We start from the raw sequence: 21,380 nt of genomic DNA, 5'->3' as shown, positions 1-21,380 counted from the left end.
AACTTTCAGGTTGTCAACAATGGTGTATTGTTTCTGTGGCTGAATTGCAGGAAATAATGTATTTTAAGCATAAAAATATGAATTTTGCCAAGAGAAAAAGCGTGAGAACAGAGTAAACAAAAGTGTGCTTTCTATCATGCCCAATAAGAGCATCTCTCTCTTTCTCAGTTTCCTTTTTGATGTTTTCTTCTCACTCTTGGTCCCAACATAACAGTGTTATATTTGTGCCACAAATTCAACTAATCAAAATTAAAAAAAACTAAAAAAAAAAAAACTAGGTAAAACAATGTAATCCCTGATTGGTTTCTTCCATGAACTACATCACTGTATATTAGTGATAAACTGCCCAGACATACTTTGCGCACCTCCTGTCTCAGATACCGAGGCTTTTTTATAAATTCATAAAAATGTCTGGCTTCTGCTATTAAACACTCAAACCTCATGTATAATTACTGATACAACAACAAAACTATCAAAGTAACACAGACATCAAAAGCAACAGTTTCAACAATGATCCAGAATTTGTGTCAGTTTCTATGTGGACGATTCCCTAATATCCAGTGAACAACTGATGGTCAAGATGCCCCAAACACAGAAATTTAACTGGTCAAAGAAACAGCCAATCGGACTTTATCATGTTGAAGGAGAGATTAAAAGATAGCAACGATTTTCATTTTGGTTAATTCGACTCAGTTTTTTCCCCCCACTTATCTTAAAAAGATAATTCCCAAAAATTCTAAATAGAATTTGGGATTTAATGTTACCTCACAAAATGAGGCCATAGCCACCTTGCGTCTTGAAGATCTGTCGGAGTGCAACTTAGGAAGTGAAGATATTTTACCTTTACCTGCCGACTCTCGAACTAAACAAGTCTGATTCGCTGCCACCGTGGAAGACAATCAAAGCTGTTATTCTCTTCAGAGGACAGATAAAGTAGTAATTAAATACACATAAAAAAGTACAGAGCAATATATCCTTTCTCGCATTATTTCGATGTTCCCGAGGCGTGTTCTGTGTTATGATAGACTCGTAATAGTTCTCCCTCATGTGCCCCCTCAAACTTATGTGCCAGGATTTCACCGAGGTCTAATGGAGCAAATGAACACTGACTTATGCTCCACCTGGTCTCATTACCGATGACAAGTTTCTGTATTGTACACAACATTAAGCCAATATTGATGCCGGGACCAATCGCCCTCGTAGCGTCAAACCTCTGGGTGGAGCTCGACTGGGTGGGCTGAGTGCAGGGTGAAGGAGTCGGTGGGAGGCTGTATACCAATCTGTCCCCTTGTGGGGCTTTATAGAGATTAAACAAAATTAATTAAGTTCCCGTTAGTCTAAATGACTTATCTGAGGTCCACCCTGCCCATTCCACGTGAGGCTCAACCTCATTCGATGCATACTAATGATCTGACAGGCGAGGGCTGCTAGAACCGGCTGACTCGCTGCCTCCCAAATGATTACATGCTATCACCTTGGGTTTTCGTAACAAGGCCATAGCAATTAGCCTGAAACATGGGGGGGGGGGGAGGGGGAAAAAAAAAACAGCTGAACACATAATAAAAATAAAATAATTGCCTCTGTAATTATCCTCATCTTTCTCACTCAATGTCACATCGAGAAGCTGGCAATCCTCTGCGGGGAGTGAGGAATGAGTCTGGGGCTTTTTTTTTTTTTTTTTTTTTTGCTGCGTAAACTGGATTAGTGCTCTGCCTGTCCCACCGTGGCAGGGGAGTGATTGGATTAACGGCGTGGAGAGCACAGCAGCATGGCAGGGGGATAGATTACTAGCCCAGTCGGGCTCTTCGATGGGCGCTCGGCGGCCTGCGGGGAGCCCTGGGAGGGTCCCAGACATCTTAAAGGGCCCCGATAACCATCGAGACACACACACACTCTCTCTCTCTCTCTCCGCTCTAACCGAGCCGCTATCTCTGCTCTCCCAGCTCAAACAGCAAGTGAACACAAGTTCACTTTTAGAGGCTATGATGTCCATTAGGTTTCTACCTGCTGCGCTGCTGCCAAGTGGAGATAAAGTGGTATCTACTCTGGCTGGTGCACGCCAGTGGGTGGTGAAACTTTTTGAAGGTTTTCAAAATACACACATACACAAAGTACACTTCTGCTATCATGCAATTTTAGATTCAGGATTTTCCTTATTTCGCTCTCCAGACTAACAATTCAAAGACTGGAGAGGTATCTCCTCAGTTTTCCCGCTGACTTTGCGACTGTGCCTTGACTATAAAATATTTAAACGGGCGATTAGAAGTTGCATAGATGGTGTAGAAATGAGCAAAAGGACGCTCGCCTAAGGCAAAGACCAAACACATTGTAGTTCAGGGGCCACATATGGCCCAATTTGGTCTTGAATGGGACTGGACTGCTAAAATAGTGACATAATAACCTTTAAACTTCAAGTTTAAAGTTTTTGTTGGTTGTGGCGCAGAGTATACGTGATGAAAATGTCAACATTTTCGCAAAACCAAACAATCGCGACAGAAAAATGACTTTAATGAAATTCCCCCTGACAGCATAACTTTGAGGCTGAAGCTAGTTTGCATTTTTGCAGTGATATTGTTATGTGTATAGCGTTGTGCGATACTCTTAATTTCTTAAAAACTCAATGTTTTCTCTTAAATTTTTATGATTTCCTTGGTAGTTGGGCCAGATTGGAGCCTTTTGTGTGCAAATTGTGGTCCACGGGCCTTATGGTTGAACCCCATGTCCTAAGTCGTCCACCAAACCATTGGCAGCAGATCTTTTAATAATGTGAAGCACAGGCTGGAGCTCATGATGCATTCATGTGTATTCAGGTCCATATTTGATAATTCAGATACTTGATGTGTCAAGTACAAGAAGTTTGGATTATGTTTTGAGCCCCGCTTTACAGAAACCAATCAATGTGCCATCTCCAATTGTAGTTATGAGCTGACGGCTCTGTGCTTTGTTAATGAAGCCAAGGTGGACCAACAGTAGTAGGCTCTCATGGCTCATGGAGTTAGTGAAATGAGGTAAAACAATATCAATTGCTGCTGGATCCTGACTCAGAGCAAATGTACGTACATAATGAAGTCACTGCTGTTCCTCCACTTTGGGGATGAACATGAAGATCATGCTGCAAGCGTTTCATGAATTTCAAAATAAACCTCCTGCTTGTCGCAAGAAGCAAACTTTTTTACAATCTGGACGTGCGTACTTTGCGAGCAACCAACTACGGACTTCAGCCTCACTTATGAGTGTTCGTAACTCATGACAAGGAACCATTAGTATCTCTGACCATAACTTGTTTTTGGATAAACTGAGCACAGATGAAGACTGTAGCTACACAGCATGTGTGCTTCACTGGTACGGACACTTGACTTAGGCCCTGTTGACATGATAAATATTTCAAGTGAAAACTAAAATTTCTTTGTCGAAGCACACATACATGCATGCAGAAAACAATAAGCTATAAACATTGATAGCGAGTGCACAGGCATTCGTATGGACAGATGGCGGACTACGAAGCCCCAGAAGAATATGCACAGGGAGTCATGTCATTGTGGGGGCCACCATTGTTGTTATTGTTTATGTCGCGCATGTGCAGAAGAACTATTTACAATAGCTGTGGTGGGCACGCACCATAGCAACATTCCAGAGAAGCTGCTCTTCTTCTCCGTTTCCACGGAGACAGTCTTCCTTTTTCTGTTGTTCGTTTGGAAATGTTAGTCTGAAAGGAGAAATGTGGCTTGCATTGCTTTGTATGATTTTTGTTGTTTTAAACCGGAGTTGGCTTTACGTTCTAGAGTTTGCAAGTTGGTTCAGGCTGAATATTTGAATCCCAGGCCATCATCTCTTCAAACGATTATTGGTTCCACTAATGAGAGTGAACAAACAGGTGGGTATTTATTTGGTATTCAACCAGGCTGATTCTGGTAAATGGCAGAGCCTGATACGATATTCTGCTTTTCTTTCTACAACTGTTGTGAAGCATAAGCCACATGTAATCATTAGGTGAATATAATGCTTTCACATGCCACAACAATGGGAGTGAAAGTCTTTCTGACTGACTCCTATCTTATTTTCAGCTTAAGTTTCACAGATTGCACTGGGATAAAGCCAAGCTTTTATTGACCTGGTCAGCTGAACATTGTGACCCCTGAATGATCCACAATGTAGTAATAAGATTACTAATATTTTATATATAACACAGATCCGACTGTGTTTTATGGAGAAATTCTAACATGTATTTGGTCTCTCAATAAATGTAAAGCAAAAATTGTAACATCATGTTGAAATTCTTTTAAAAAATCATTTGGTTCAAATGAGAAAAGAAAAGACAAACATGTAACTTTATTTTGCCAACTCAGCAGAAGCTGATTTTCTATTTCTCCTCCAGATCTGGGTGAAACTGGGCCTTTTTCTGTTAGATGCAGCCTAAATGACTCGTTTAAATGTTTCCACTCGAAAAGAAAAGACTTTAGGAGGTTACTGCTTCCAACCAAAGACATAATCAGGTCACTTTAATAGACACTGCACTGTTAATAGAGGCTACAAAACATTTTGTAAACGCATAAAAGTTTTTAAGAACTCATGGAAAAGGTTAACAGCCTATCACGCGAGGCTGCGCTCACCACCAGCTGGGTATTACATCAACATACATTGTTTAACTGTCAGCATAAAACAAAAAAAAAAAGGCATAAAAGGTCCCAAATAAATGGATTCAGCTTTTGGGCAAAATAAATTCCTTCATTTGTAGTGTGTTTTCGAAAGTGTACAACTCCATGAGAGTGTGATCCTATAACACAGCTTGAGTACAAGGCTAAAATACAGAGAGGGGGAAAAACAACTCAAGGGGAGAAGCAGAGCTGTTTCTCATCTCTCCATGCAGAAGTAATAAATATGGCCTGTGTACTCATTAGCACAGGGCTGCATACAGTTTTGAGGAGCTTGTGCTTAATAATGCAGGAGAGGAGCGTCTGTTTGATCCTTGAAACAAGAGAAACCCGGGGACCATTTTTCTTCAAAGCAGTGCAGGTATGCAGAGGCTTGCTGGCAGAGTCACGAAACAACAGTAAGTCCTTAAAACTGAGTGATTAAACTGTAACGTTGTCTCGGTGTCTGATAGTCCTCAGTTCGTGACTCAGAAATGCAGAGTTTTGGCTGTCAGAACACTTTCCTGCTAAACGCGGAGTGTCATATTTCACATTTCAGCGCCTTTATTTTACCTAATGAAGGCTAACTGGACGTGTTTTTCTTTCTCAGCAGCGATCTGCTTTACATTCAGACAATATTGCGCTCAGTGAAATGAAGAACAAGGTCTGCCCTCACTAAATCAAAACAGTGAGGCTTCAGGCAAGCCTCTGGTGAAAACTCAAGAATTTTTAATATCCTCCAACAGAAAAAAAAGGAGTTAAAAAGGTTGGCCTCCGCATCTCATTCTTTGAAAGAAAGCAATATGTTACCGTCAATGTTGCCATGCCTTATCCTACCTAAACAGAACTTTGCTGAGATCTGTTTCATTTTTCCACACCACCGGGAAACCGGATTCGCCACAAATTACAAAAACACAATTAATTACCGAAACAAACGAGGGAGCAGCTGTCTGAGACTCCTCACTCATCCTAACCAATGAATATTGCACAATTGTAACTGGGTATTACAGGAACAATGACAGAAGGAAATTAGCTGTCAAATTTACTGCTTTGTATATTGTGCTCATAACTTGGCTCTGTATTAAAGAGGACATGCAATACAAAGAAACCTGTCACCGCACTGTGGGGGAAATATTACTTCCGATAATGATATGTGAGACCTGCAGGTTGTCAAAGACCCTGCATGAGCTCCTCCATCTGTCTCGGAAACCTCTCCGCAGAAACAACAACAACAACAAAAAAAAGGGGGGAACGAAACCCTCTGAATTTCACTCAATCTTGCCCCTCTTGCACATTTAATGCAACGGCATCTTCAGAGCATCGGCTGTCATTCACACTAATCTAAACATGTATAATTCAGGGCTTCACTCTCTGAACCAGGGGAATGTATTTCCTTAAACACGGCGAAGTGTCGGTAGAAAAACATCCACGTCGCAGGAAGCGGTGTCGCAGACATCCTGCGCGGCTCCATGCAGTTGTTTCTTTCGTAACAACGCGGAAGCGCGCTGGGTGTGTGTGGAGCAGGAGGACGTAGCAGATAGATGGGATTTAGGACGACGTTCGTCTCTTTCTTGAAGTCGCTCCCTTCCTGCTCACAAAGTGGTTGTGGGAGTCCCAGGGGGCAAACGTGCATCGATACAACTAGTCAGCGACGGGATGATTGTGCTCTTGGCAGGACGCTGCTATTTATAATCACTCAACACCGGGGGAAAGCGTCCGATGCAGTTAGGAGCTCCTTATCTCTGGGCTCTGTCAATATTTTTCCGTGAAGGCGGGTAGCGACGCTATCAGACCGGCAGCTTCTCACGAGGCTCGCCACACACGTTTCAAACACACTCTGAATGCAGACGGGCACCCGTTCTCTTTCCACTAACTCTTCCTCTGGTTGCTGCCTAATCCAACATAGAGACCCGCAAACACCATTGCCTCTTCCGCCCTGCAGTGTGTGTGCTGCATCGGTAAATTATTCAATAAATTATTCAGCCGTTGATAATATATAATAAATTCACCACAGAGTTTTGATACGAGCTCTCAAATGAAGACGACGCTGAAACCCGCTCACTGTTTTGTCCGACTGTTGCTGAGAACAAAGAAACCAATGTTGTCAAATTACACGTCACTTGAACCAGGAAATCCCAAGTCATTTTTTTTCATTTGTTAACGCATTTGAACCTTTCCTCCAGATTTCCTCTGACCACGCACGCTGAGATGCGCTTGCACTGCTGACTCCTTTCTTCGCCTGGGCGGAGGGGAGCTGCACATTAAGAAACCAACTGTGTCTCTTGACCCGTCAGCGAGGAGCATAATGCGCTTTGAGCTTCACCTCATCATTGTGACCAGCCAGCAGGAGCTCTCGGTGTCAGTGGGGTCGACGGCAGATGCAGTGTGCTGATAAGGCCATCACAATGTGAGGCGGCTCACAGACTGTTGCAGCTTCCACACACAGCAGGGTAAGTTTGAAGAACTACTCGAAAGCAAATGAATAATATTATCGCTAATCAGCCTCAACTAGTGCTCTAGAAATGGAGTGGTGAGTAGTTTATGAAATGATTAGATGAATTTTTAGAAGATTAGCTGGCATATTAGAGGGAGAAAATGAGAATTGTAGAGTTAACCAGAACAGTCTCAAATCAAGTAAATGATTGGATTGTGTATGAAAATGAGAGATGGCTTGGAGTAGATGAAGTGAACCTCGGTGTATCTGCTGGATCCTGAAAGGGCCTGGTGGTCTGTCGACTATTCTGCCCTGTTCACCAAAGCTTGTTTGCACTAGTACCACCATCATAAACTAAACTAATCATACTTTTCGCATTTACCCATTTCTAGGATGCTGTTGGGCCGCCATATTTGGGCGCTCTGGTGAGTCTTGTTCAGGTGACCAGTCTGCTGTGGGAACTGAACCCTCCAAATCTCAGTACCTTGTGCATTTAATTACACTCTCGGCCACCACTGCCCCCTGATTACCAAATGTGACGAGCATTACTAACCAGTCATCTGGATCACAGTCATATAACATACTCTAATCTGAGCTAGAAGCTGTACACGTTAGCTCCCAGCTGTGTTTAGTCCATCACAGATCACCAGTAACCATCTTTGCTATAAATTGGGCTTGGTTGGTGGGATGGGTGGTCTCTCACTCGAAATGATCCAGGTTCAATTTACCATCTGTCGCTGTCCACATGTAAATGTCTCCTTTAGCAGGACACTGAAACCCGACTTTCTCCCAGTGGATAGATTGACCACCTTGCATGGTAGCTGCCTCCATTGGTGTGTGTGTGTGTGTGTGTGTGTGTGTGACTGTGATTAACAGTGTGAAGTGCAGTGGAGGGGCTGCTAAATCAGTGAACTCCATTTGCCATTCAATGTAAGTAATCAAATTTTAAGGAGACGATGTTTTTGCAGGTTTCATTCAATGGTGACAGTAAGGAGAGGAAAGGTCATTGGATTGAGTTTAATCATGACAGTTAAGGGAGTTAAGGTGATTGGCTTGAGTTATGTAGGAATGACATGTAACATTTAATCAGATTTCAAACCAGGGACATGCTACTTAAAGCACGTGTGCATATCTGCCACTCAGCATTGAGCGTGACACTCACATATTTGACTCTAAACCCAAATGTCTTTTTGTCAAGCGAAGCTGCAGTTTTTAACTCAAAGTTCAACTTCTCATCTGCCACTTTAAATGACTATAAATCATCTCCTATAGTTGATTAAAACAGGTTCCACTGTGCACTGAAAACACGTTCAAACTGATTTCTTTTTCTCAAAGACTGCAATGGAGAAACCATGCTGGGAAATACTTATCTGCTCCTCCAAATCTACATCTTACCATTTCTATGTTAGAGGTAACTCCACACGCCATCAGTTAATGTATCCACGAGGTTGGATCATTTAAAAAGAAATCTCACTCCACCTGGGTACATGTGAGTTTGTTTCAATCCAAACTAAATATGTGTTGAAAGCACTGATTTTATCAAATCACTAAGAGATTGTAGGTAGTGGTGTATTGGTGCCTGAAGAAGTGGATATTCTCCCCATTTAGGCCTACTTTTAAAGTAGCCCAGAAACAGTATTTCCAATAGAAACAGTGTAGTTAGACTACTCCATTTCATGAAAATCCAGCCATAGTATTTTCTCGTCGACACACTAATTCAGTATAATTCATTGGTAAGCGATACTTGCCTCGTAATGACCCGACCTACTCTGCCTCTGATTGGGTCGTCAGCCCTTGTGCTGTACAGTAAACATAGACATTAACCAATCAGTGAATGCAGTGAATACTGGCCAATTAGAGGCTGAGTGGGTTATGGCTTCATTATCCTAGGGGGGAAAAAATGGGCAATATAGCTCATAGATAATGCTGATAGATGATCGCAGGGATTTGGAAGTGGGTGTAAGCAATGCTGATTAAAAAACAATTGGGTGTATGCCGTATACCCGTGTATACACTGGACTCCACCACTGGTTTTATGTATCGAATGTATGTCTTCTAATGTACAACAGGTAAAAGTAGTCATTCCCTTCAGTTGTGCCATAACTCGGTATAATTTAGATCACTGAGTAATTGGTTTTCAGGGCACTGGGGACCATTGTAGTAAACTGCAGTCAAGGAGCACTAGGAGTTGAGCACCTTTAAGCGACACCACATTAACACCGATTCATTAATATACTGTATCTTTTACTCAGAGACGTACTTAGTAAACCCACATGATGGAGTTCCTCGTGGCCCCCTCTGGTTTCGTACCAGTCGAAACCTCTTATAGCTGCTCTCGCTGCCTGTCATTTGACTGAGTTGGTAACCCGCATCACTTATATATTTGGCTTATAATCGTCAGACGACAACAGCCGACTCAGCCATTAAATCTTCCAGCTGAGTGGGATCTGCCTGCTAAATCAGCTGTGACTGAGACAATTAAATGAACTGTTCTGCGGCTCAAACAAGTAAACACACTCAGGTTTGTTCTTTACTCGTCCACAGAGGCTTACCTCAGCTACCCAAGCAAGAGTGTGGCCAGTGAGTATATGCACTGAAGCAGCTTGCTTATAGACTGTGTACAATGTTTGGTGGCATTAAAAAAACATGTGACATTTTCTGTTTCAAAACTTGACATGATAGTAAAAAAATTATGATATGCACATATGAAGTACTAGGCTAAAATACACCTGCGTATCTAAATATATTCTCTTTATATAATGGGAATCATACTCTTTCGCAGAAATAAAAGCTGTGGGGATTGTAAACAGTTAATACTTCTTTGTCAACAGGTCTGCAGGTCACATGATATATATGTTTGATTGTGTACAAGTTTAATACCAGATGCCTTTCTAGGTGCCATCGGAGCAGTTTTGGGGTTGAGGACCTTCCTCAGGGACCCACAGTGATGGCCTGCTTGTGGTAGGATTTGAACCAGGTTCATACTCAGTGGCTGGATGCTGCTCTATCGGTCTACAGTATAAAATACCTATAAACATCAAATCCAGATTTCCCCCTTCCTTTTTATTATTCATTGTAACCTTATTCACACAGTTAATCTCATTGAGACCAGCGTCTCATTTTCAAGAGAAACCGACGAGTCCTTTCTTGAAATCACATCAAATCAAAACCTACAACAAGTGCAATCAGAGATTTCTGACGTCTGCCAAAGGTTGACCTCGACCTCAGAATTGGTTTTTTTTCCCGGATCACCTCCAAAATTTAAGACTCCAAAATTGGAGTCTTCCATGGCCTAATATCCATGTGTCGTGACAATTTCAACAACATCCATGCAGTAGTTTTGATGTAATGTTGCTAACAGGCATATAGATAAATGGCGATTTTATTATATTCTTTTGAATCTTTTTTTTGTTTCATAAAGGGCTTTAAAAGGTTACCTGGAGGCTGATTGTAAAGCCGAATTTAACGACCACAGAAGTAATTCTGCTGCAAAACAGCAGGTTGCCATGTTGGCTGACCAGGAGCCACCAAACTGCTAAAACTGGAGGAAAAACTGGTAAAATATTATTTTCTCCTCTTTCTCTCTTTCCCTGGCTCTCCTGTATACTGTGTGAGGGTGTGCACGAGTGTGTGCTCACGTGTGTGTGCCGTCTCTCTCTCTCTCTCTCACTCATTGTTACTTTCTCTCTCTCTCTGTCTGTCTCTCTCGTGTGTGTGGGTGCGTGTGCGTGTGTGTGTGCGTGCGTGTGTGTTACAGTATAAGCAAAACCCAAACTTATGTTAGATGTTTAATTAATTCATTAATGTTTTATTTTGCTGATCTTGGAGAGAAACAGTTTCACGCAAAGCTAAAAGGAGCGTTGTAAAAATAGTCTTTGAATTTAAATATAGGCTCTGTATGTGAGTTGACATTAATTCTGTGGTTTTCCCTGTCAAAGCTATGATGCTTACCTCAATGTCATGTGATTACTGAGCTCAAGTTACATGAAGGTAAAGCGCATAATCCACAAATGGCAAGTTAAATTTAAGCTGCTGCAAGGAGCCTAAACACTGAATTGTAAGCCAGCTGTGGTATGATGACATGTGGATGAACTCCTTTCAATAGGAATGCCACACACACAAAATATATACATGTATTCTGCTTTCACACATGCAAGATTCATGGCTGAGCATTTTCAGTGATTACCGTTCAACTGAGCTGAATATATCCAACAGTGTCTAAACATCCTATTACATATAGCTCACTATGAGGCCTTATACAAAGGCCTCGTAATGAAACCCTTGATATCAAACCCATTAGAAGCTTTGGTTATTATAGTTCAGAAGTGTGGTTGGAGAATGAATGTATGAAATATTAGATTATGTCACAGAACACAAGAGAACTCTTTAATGTTCTTTTTAATGTTGCAATAGTTACAGACAAAACATAAAATTCTGTCTCACTGAAAAACTGATGTTGTAATATATACGTTAAAAAGAACATGAATGCTGTTTTTTACCAACACTGCCCTGCTGGGATCGAGGGAGGTCGCCCTGAAGCATACGCAGGGACTCCTTCCATAATGCTGCCACAGCGTAAAGAAAATATTCCCATTTTAATAATATAACCATTACACAGATGGCATGCATGGAAGAGCCATGCACCAAACGCTAACGACATCACCCTCATTTTTGCCTGTAAATTAGTTTTTACGGGTGTAGAGCTGATCGCCCAGCAGGCGGGTGCTTCGTAACTGCTGGCGATGCCCCCAGCAAAGTCCGAGTTGGCCCAGCTGTCACACCTAAAGTCATTTTGTAAGACCCAGAGGTTTAAAAGCAGCCAGATGCCCAGCCGCCATCAGTCCTCCCATTCGTCCAGCAAAAGATGCAACATATCTTCAACTCAGCAAGCCATTGCTGCTTTGCGGTGCTCACACTTGCTAATCATGTTAAACAATGGCGGAGAACATGAATCAGAAGCTATATAAACAAGGCTCTAAGCATGGGGCTTGAGGCTCAGCAGGCTCATCTCATCGCTGAGCACTCTGCTAAAACTGCTCCATCGTCGCCTGAATGTAAAAAGCCTGATGTGGAGGCCTGAGGCTGCACAGGGGACAGCAGAGCTGTTAAGTCTCCTCAGAGGAAAGAAAGAATGGAAGCAAAAACAAAAACACATAAACAAAATGACACAGGAGAGCAACAGCTTCCACCCATTAGAATTATGTTTTTCTTAGCAGCCCCTCAGGCTTTATTTAGGGTTGTTTTGAACCTAATTAGAGACCGAGTCAAAAGTATTGTGAACATCCGCAACTAAATTCACTTTCCAGTGATGTGAAGTTGCTGCTTCTTGTGGGTTTGAAGTGGAATCTAGTGATGCGTGAAGGACTCGAGGTTTTACCTTCAACAGACACAATATGGATTATTTTTACGTTTAAAATGATCAAAAACAACAAAAACTGTGGATATATCAACAGCATCTGACAAAACACCTCGTCTTCTTATGTATTGAAGTTGGCAAGTGAGCAAAATAACCCCAACTCGTCTAGTTTTGTGATATCAGCGTCTTCCTCAACATGGTGTACCAAGTCACTTTAACATCTTTGCCTTCAATAAGATATAAAAAAACAACAACAAAAAAAAAACAGTTGGTGTAGACGAAAAACAAGGGCCCTGGTCTTTCAAAAGGCAACTAAATGAGATGTCCCATCGAAAAACGCAGAATCAAAAACAACAAAATCATGACGCAAGCCGAGTCTTACCCTGTAGTAGTCACTGCTGTAGATGTCCCGGGACATGCCAAAGTCTCCGATCTTGACCAGCAGGCCGTTGCCAACCAGGCAGTTGCGGGTTGCCAGATCTCTGTGCACGAAGTGCTGGGAGGCCAGGTAGACCATGCCTGAGGCGATCTGGGTGGCGATGTGCAGCATCTGTGAGAGACCGAGCTCTCCGTTGGACTGCAGTGGCTGACCGTCTACCAGGATCATAGCGTCTGGGCCGTGGGCTCTGCAGTGGAAATAATGATGGCAGTTTCTCATATTAAAAGTAGGACTGACGAAAGGATTCTCGAGTATGAAGTTCAACTTCAACGGCAGCGATCGCAGGAAACACTTATCCGCAACATTATAAAACACTACATCAGTGAACAAAGCTTTCTTTTCTGTTCAGATCTGGGACATAGAACGGTCAATATCCATCAATGACCAATCAACAGTTGACCTTTTTCCTTCATTGTCAAGGGAGGCTGATGGAAGCAAAATGTTCTGACTGTAACTAGTTCTCAATCAGCTAACAACCTTTTCTTTGCATTGGTTCACTCACTGACTAATCGCTGCTGCTCTGGAGAATACATACTGTATAGATCAGATTATATGAAAATGATGAATGCATTATTAATTTGAATCGAAAAGCAAAATAATGAAATATCTTGGTCAATCCTCAGTTGTTCATTGAAGCATCAGAAATGAGGTTTGGCCTTCCCATAGTGACACATCAAACACAAACTAAACTAAAACATCCATATAGGATCATCATTTCATATGTTTCTGTCCTTCGGGTAGTTTTAAACACCCATATATTGATACAAGAGTGTTTGTGATAGGTATGAGAAGTAGAATAAAGTGGCATCAGGACTGACATCATCTGACTGCAGTAGTTACATTTCAACTGGCCTGACCTTTTATAGAGTGTATCTGCTTTGGTCTGCACAATATATCACGTTATGTTTTCATGCACTGTGCATGCATGCTCAGGATATCAACATATTTGACCAATGAACTGGAGGTGCACTGCCCAAGACGCAAGTAGATGTGAGTGTGTGAGGTCACAAAGTGCGTGGAGAGAGCTTAGTGAGCACCGGCTATTAGGTCTTCTGCTGTTTCAAGAATACAAGGTGCCAATTGGATGATATACTTTGGTAGGCCAACCTTCAGGTTATGCTCACACTGGTTTGCATGGAGGAATGACCAAATGTATATGATAGAAAGTGAAACAGTTCCAGTGAATTACTCCTATAGCCATACTTCAAAGCAAACACCCCTCAGCTTCTAAGTTGTGCCTTTAACTGACCTTGAAAGAAAACTTCTCAACTGAAAAAGTTTCATGATTGAAAGTGTGACAATATGAGTATGAACTTTGTTTATGTGTCTTCTCATTTATCAAGGTGGGAGGCCTCTAAAAGCAGTTCAAACAGGTCAAAAATAATAAACAAACATATCGCTTCTTATCGAACTGGCGTCATCAGTTCCTGCTGTTACCTTGATGAGGCTGGGTCCTCAACATAAATTCAAGTCCAGCTGACATTATTCAGTTGCTTTGAGATGCAAGTGCAAACAAAAATGACGGTGTAAACATTGATTATACTTAGCGACATGACCTGGAAAGTATGAGTTACTCAGTTTGTACCTGCTACCGCATTAAGTGCTGATGTACATCAAAAAATAATCAGTTAAAACTCATTACCCAATTCCTTGATTCCAGCAGCCCAGTGGTTTGGCTTCTATACTGACACACTCTATGGGCAGCAGCTTATAAAATCCTTACTATACCAAATTAAAGAAGCGTGCCGCCATTTCCGCTGATACATACTTTCATTTATAGATAGCAGACGGTGCTTTTTCTTCTTTTTAAAGGTTTTATGCTCCCCCTTAAATAACTGAATGTGGGGATCATTACATTATTCTAAGGCAGAATAGAACCAGTCACTTTAAGAAGTAACCCAAAGCTTCTTACAGTATTGAGACACCCTCATCCTGCCAGAAGTATTACCTTTTACTATCTGCTGCGGTTAATTAACATAATAAAGAGCGGCGAATGTTAGAAATATTAACATATTAACTATAACCTGCAAGCGTTCAGGCAGCTTTAATAGCAGTGATAAATTGTTATGTCTCTGCACTGTGTTGATTAATTCTTTAGCTGTAATGTGAGCTTAAAGCAAAACTTTCACGTATTCCAGCAGAAATTTTAACCGAGGTTCAGGAATTTCATCGAGGTACCAAAAACTGGGCCAGGGGAGTATAACTACAGCTTTCAAAGTGACGATGAAAAACTCATTTCATTTGAAAAGTTCCCACTGTTCTCATCACTCTCTCATTACTGTGATTACACAAAAAGGCGCCATGTGGGGAAGACAGCAGCTTGTGCACATTATCTTTCCATCTCCATCTTGGATTTCTGCTGCAACGTCTTGCTCTTTGCTTTAAGTGTGTAATAATTCGTCTCCTCTGTAGGGGGATTAGCACTGCTTTTGGTTTCTCCTTTTTCACTTTTTACTTCACACACATCCCTCGGTGGGAGAATAAGTCCAAAGCTGCTCCCTGTTTATCCAAAGGTCGCGCCGGTCTGGTACATCAGATCCTCTATGCGTCCCTATTGATTCCCCCACACAGCTCATCTTTTAAATGTGACCAACAAGACCAACAGACCAAGAATCTACCACGTCTTGCACCTTGCATGAAAGAATTTCATCATTCGCGACATTGCCTTTCATTTCAGGAATGATTTCCCAACAGAAAGACTTCACGCACTCTTGAATTTATGCACACGAGCGTGCACGCACACACACACACACACACACACACACACACACACACACACACACACACACTTTCCCACCCAAACACAACATGTCATCTTTTCAACTTTTTGCTCAAATTTCAAAAACAAGATCGACCACACGCACGCACACACGCTGCTGCTGTCAGCGCACTTGAAATAGCACACTTCTATCCCAGACTCCTCCTGTGCACGCTGACATCAACTCCAGAGAAACTTCCCATTACCAAAGCACTCGCTGTACCGGCATCGTGTCGCTTTTGTTGAGTCTTATCAGAGGTCACTTCCCACGGTACAGTCTGACATTACGGAACAAAAGCTTTAAAGCACTCATGTTTTCTAACCCAGAAAGCGAGGGAGTCGGCTGCATATTATGTCAGCAGCAGCAGTTTGACAAAAGAATCCTAGATTTCTTGGACTCCCAAAGTTTTACCTCCACACACTGTCAATAAGTTCCATCTAACAGTCTAGCCAGGCTTCGACCCCTAATGGAGCTGACACACTCTCGGGCTTTCATCCACGGAGTACTAGTCCGCAGTAGAAAAACTGACCTGAGAAATTTGTTGAGGTCTCCGTGCTTCATGTACTCAAACACCATGATGAGAGGGTCTCCGTCCACACACACTCCGTAAAACTTGACAATGTGGTCGTGCTGCAGGTTAGTCAGCAGCTCCGCCTCCCTCTGGAAGTCCTTCCTGGCAGACAGGTTGGGGTCCTTTAGTGTCTGTGAGAAAGAAAAACAGACTGATGTTGCCGAAAGACACAAGTTTGATGGTTTGTTTGATGTAAGGTCGGTCTCAGTTTCAATGGCTACAAGTACTCATGTGCTGGAGAGATTAAACTAATGCATCATTTGTAAAGCTTTGCACAGTTTGAAGGTTGACAAATTTGCTCATCACATGATGTGGTGATCAATAGTGCGTCATGAAATACATAGTTTTGCTGTGGGTACAGAGGTGGCTCAGACCACCCAATTCAACAGTACTTTTAAAAGCTAAACACCAATACCTATATTGTGATGTGTATATATAATATGTTGGCCTTAGAATTGCATGAAATACTTGGCTTCTAACTTGTTTTTGTTTGCATGCCATTGATCTCCACCAGCTAAAGTGGCAATGCACCAAAGCTGCACCAATATTTTTCTGACCAGTATTTCTATAAGCACTCAGCTATATCATATATACACTGTGCAAATATTGTGAACTGTCCACAGAAAGGAGGTTGAGGATGGTCACAGCAGTGGTACTTGGTAATCCCTAAAGTCCATCAAAGTAAAACAGGAGGCAGGGGTTTCAGCCATATGGCTCCTTTACTCTGGGATCAACTAGCAGCCTCGGTCCGAAGGGCCGACACCATTAGTTTATTTAAGAGTAGACTAAAAACCTTCCTCTTTGATAAAGCTTAGCATTAGGAATAAAATAGGAATAAAATAGGACCACTAAGTCAAGCTGCTATAGGCCAAAACTGCTGAGGGGATTTTTTCTCTCCCGTTAAAGGGAGTAACTCTACATTTGGAGCTTCTGTTTCTTGTCTTTCTTTCTTTCTCTCTGTGTAACAACATTACTGGAGCCACCAGATACTGCCGCCGTCTGTTTTTCTCCCTGACAGGAGGGGAGCAGGATCCAGGGGATCAGACCCAAGACTCACAGAGTGGAGTTACGACGGTCCTACTACCCGACCCCACCACAGCACCGTGACCCCACCGCAACTGCAGGGCCCTTAAACTCCAGACTGAGATTGGTTCATCATCAGACCAACGCTCATCATAGACTTTTCTTAGTATTTGTATTTATCTCGCCTGTCTGCCACTCTCTCTCTCTCCCTCTTCTATTCCTCTCTCTCCCTGTCCTATCCCATGTACGTTCTCCCCCCAACCAGTCAAGGCGGATGGCCGCCCTTCCAGAGTCTAGGGTCCGTCCCACGGTTTCTTCCGGAAGAGGGTGTTCTTATGAACTTTTCTTCCTGCGAGGGAGTTTTTCCTGGCCACTGTTGCTTGTTTACATCTGCTTGCTTTGGAAAGGTTTAGTTGGGTTGTCTTGTACTCGATCATTGTAAAAGCGCTTTGAGATGTCTGTTGATGTGATTTAGCGCTTTACAAATAAAATTGAATTGAATTGAAGAGCTAAATGTGTCTCAGGTGGTACAGGTTTCAGAATCACTGACCTATATCATGTAATGGAAGGATGTTTCTGGTTCTTTTCACATGACTCCTAAAGCCTCCTCATCACACCACACAGAGCTCATGATTTCCTTTGAAAATATTTTTTAGTAGGAAACTTTAATGGAAGTGACATGTTTCGTGTGCGTCATGATTCATTTGTGAAGTCTAATGGGCTTTTATTGATGCATCATTGTTTGTAGGCAGGTGGATGGAAGAAGCACTTTTAGTTTTCTTCCGATAACTTTTGACTCTCTTTATAGAAAAGTTGTTTTATTTTGTAAATGCCTCGAGCTCATGTTGTCAAAGCATTTGTTTTCCCACCATCATCTTCGTTCCTACCACCTCCAACCAGAACCAGGACCCCATGGAAGCAAAGCAAACAATGGGTGGTGGTGCAGCAGCCGGACTTTGCTGTCTGGTTTCCAGGGGGTACTTCGGTTTCAACCCTAGAAATTGCTTATGGGTGTGATAATGAGTGTGTTTGGTTGTTTGTCTCTCTGTGTTACCCTGTGATGAACTGCCAATCTGTCTAGGATGTACTCTATCCGTGCCCATAGTTAGCTGGGATTGGCATCAGTATCCAGCAATCCTGCACTGGATGAAGTGGTATCGAAGATGGATGGATGAATGGGGCTAATCCAAATGAAAGGAGTGACGATGGTTATCTTGTGCAGGTGGTATCAGTGAAGTTCTAAATGGGTAATCAGACTAACCGTAAACGCGATGCAGGACAAGAGCCAATGTCCTCAGTGATGGCTGACTTGCTTGCAACTTGAACATTTTAGGACTGACAAGGCACGCTGGTTTTGTTCACATTAGAACTTGTGTATATTTAATGTGGGTAAGCAACATTCAAGGAGCTGCATTCGGGGCCAGTTGGCCTCCCTACACACAGAACTAACTGATTTTACTGGTAAAAGGATTAAGGAAAGTACCTTGAACTCCTTTGAAGTGAGGTGAACATAAAATAACAGATCTTGATGGGCTGTCAAGTAAAGCCACCAATATCCAAAGAAAAGGGGGGGGGGGGTATTAATGAACAGCAGTAACATGCCTCATTGCAGGCTCTCATGGTGGGAAGCAAAAGTCTCTTGACACTTCATCAGCAAAAGGGAAATACACTGAGCTGCTGCTGCTGATCTTCTCGGTTTTAAGTCGTGTTTTCTCAGCCTGCTGCTGACATCATTACAGACGAAATGACCTTGGGATGGAAATGCATTTGCTTGTATGTGCTGCTCCCACAGTGTAGTGCTGGAGATGGTTGATTTGTACAGCAGAGTAGGTAAAATGGCCATAAAATTCTATTACCAAATCAAGCCACACTCTTAGGGAAATGTTTCCTGTCTGGGCATTCCTCCAAAACAATACCTTCAAAGTGCTCACCAACAATAAATTGAGGCAAAGTACTGCAATGAATTTTCTTTTTGTTGACCTTTAAGTATCTTCAAAGAGCTTCTGCCTCTTTCATCACAGGAAGTAACATGTGTGGATGACAATGCACGTTGTATTTTGTTTTAAAGAGGTCGTGGTAGAGGAGATCTTGCTTATTAGTTAATCTTGTAAGAGTAAGAAAAGAAAATGACAGCTTGATACTCCATCACCTTCATGTCAACTCTTTCACTAACTTCTCCTGTTTGCCAAGGTCAGGGTGATTCTCTCTCACTCTCTGTGTTTTTTTTCTCCCCGTCCCCTGGGCAGCTTTGCTGAGTCCGCAACCTTTTATTCTGAACTGCCCTGCTTCACATTCATAGGGTTCTTCATATTCACACTGGGAGCTGCCAAGCACAACTTAATATTGAGCTGCCACGCAGGGACAAGGCTTCTAAATGCTTGAGTGTCTTTAAAACATATCATCCAGCTTGCTGGGGTATTAACTTTGAGGTTATGTCACATCTGTGGAGCCAATATTGCAGTTGGGCAGAAGTCACTGATCTTTGAATGATAGTGTTTAAGAAGGGAACAAAGGGAAGGTAGAGGTCAGGAGACCAATCCCAGAAGAAAATACCTTCTCCCAGAAAACTGAGCACTCCTTTATTTAGAAATGTCCACCAAGCTCAGTGTTTTAATTGTAAAACATTTGGAACCCAGCATCGTCCGACTCTGTCCAGACGGACAAAAACAAAACTTTTCTGAAACACTTAAGTGTGTGAGTGCCCCACGGCTGTAGGGGATAATTCTTCTGCACATTCTCAGAAGATGGACAATAACAACAATGGCGGCCTTCAATGTGTCATGACTCCCAGTTTATATTATCCTGAGATTTGGTAGCTTTATTGTTGAGAGTCACCTGGAATAGTAATCCAACTTGATCATCTGTCCATATGGATGTTTGTGTACTCCCATTCTTAATGTTTATGAGGTATTTTTGTCCGTAGGCATGTGTTTGCGATTTCCTTACAAAAGCAAACAACAGCATCCACAAGTAGTCTGGCATGCGAACTACATTATTTTCAGCGTTTTCACTGTTTCCATGTAAATGGACATCTTTTTCAAAATGTTACCTTTTAAATGTAAAACTCTTCTGAAACTGAAATGCAATAATGTTGTGTTCTCACAGGGCCTTAATAACAGTTACTCTTGGTAGGATGAGAGGAATAGTTTGTGAAAGCTTTGTGAAGGCATCCAGTGAGAATTATAGCCTTATTAGACAGCTTTTTAAAAAGTGTAAATTGTGAAATCTAATGCAAATTTGTTCAGAGAGACTCGAAGAAATGCCAAATGTAAAGTGGGTCCTCAAATACTCTTCATGTGCTGAAATGAGCAATTATCAAAAATTTAAACGAGTGCCCTGTGAACAATATTCGGTAACCAACCAAAGGTCTTACCAGAGTTGATGGCAGTGCACCATCAACATTTCGATTGTTTGCATTTTGTAAGGTTGTGATAGCGTAAGCATTTACTATAAAACTAGTATCACTATGACATACACAATCAAAGGAATGAAAACGTTGAGATGTAAAGCGACGGGATCATTAAGTCATTATAGAAATGCTAGTATGGCTTTCTAAACATTTGTGAATGCAAGGAGTGCTAGGGGACACTATTTAATGTCTGCTTTCCTTTTAGAAACAGTATAATTCATCTGAGACCTCTTGAGGGAAAAAAAAAAAAATCCATCCATCTTTTATAAAGGATTATGTATGCAATGACATGTACATTGCATGTTAAATTCATGCTACTGAGCTAATTGCGGAGCGATGAAGCGAGAGAAGGAATCCAACCCGACGATTGCAAATATTCATTACTAACTACGTGTATCTTTTATGCAGTATGATGAAAGGAAAAAGTACAACTGAGAAGCATGACATGGGTGTAGGAAAGAATGTCAATTTTAAAAAGAAAATGTTCAAGCCTTGCTACAGTGGGAAAAGTGTTTTTCTTACGAATGTTCGCCCTTCACTTTAAATTTTTATTACATTTTTTTCTAATTAGAGAGCTGCCTTGATTAGCACCAAAAATAATCTGGAAGCAAAACATGAGTTGACTGACTTCTGACGAGCTGCTTCCTGCAGTGTACAAATGTACACTATCACAGGTCCACGGATCTAAAGACAAATTCTGTTTGGATTTCCTCCAAATTTCAGAAATCATATGACTAAAGGAAGGTTATACTTTCTAC

At 41.8% G+C, this 21,380-nt stretch overlaps 1 protein-coding gene across 1 annotated transcript in view; it reads right to left on the bottom strand.

The window, feature by feature from the left end:
- ntrk3b (neurotrophic tyrosine kinase, receptor, type 3b) overlaps window positions 1-21,380 on the bottom strand; it is a 282,620-nt gene that overhangs the window by 10,774 nt on the left and 250,466 nt on the right. Inside the window, exons 13-14 of the mRNA XM_080490348.1 lie at window positions 16,149-16,321; window positions 12,804-13,047 (exon numbers count right to left, since the gene is read on the bottom strand). Of these exons, the coding sequence (XP_080346474.1) occupies window positions 12,804-13,047; window positions 16,149-16,321 (417 nt within the window). The remainder of the gene's footprint in view (window positions 1-12,803; window positions 13,048-16,148; window positions 16,322-21,380) is intronic.

Source organism: Lipophrys pholis (genome assembly GCF_963383615.2).
Source record: "Lipophrys pholis genome assembly, chromosome: 2".
NCBI lineage: Eukaryota > Metazoa > Chordata > Actinopteri > Blenniiformes > Blenniidae > Lipophrys > Lipophrys pholis.
The sequence above is the reverse complement of the archived record's forward strand: the minus strand, read 5'-3'. Positions and strand labels throughout refer to the sequence as shown.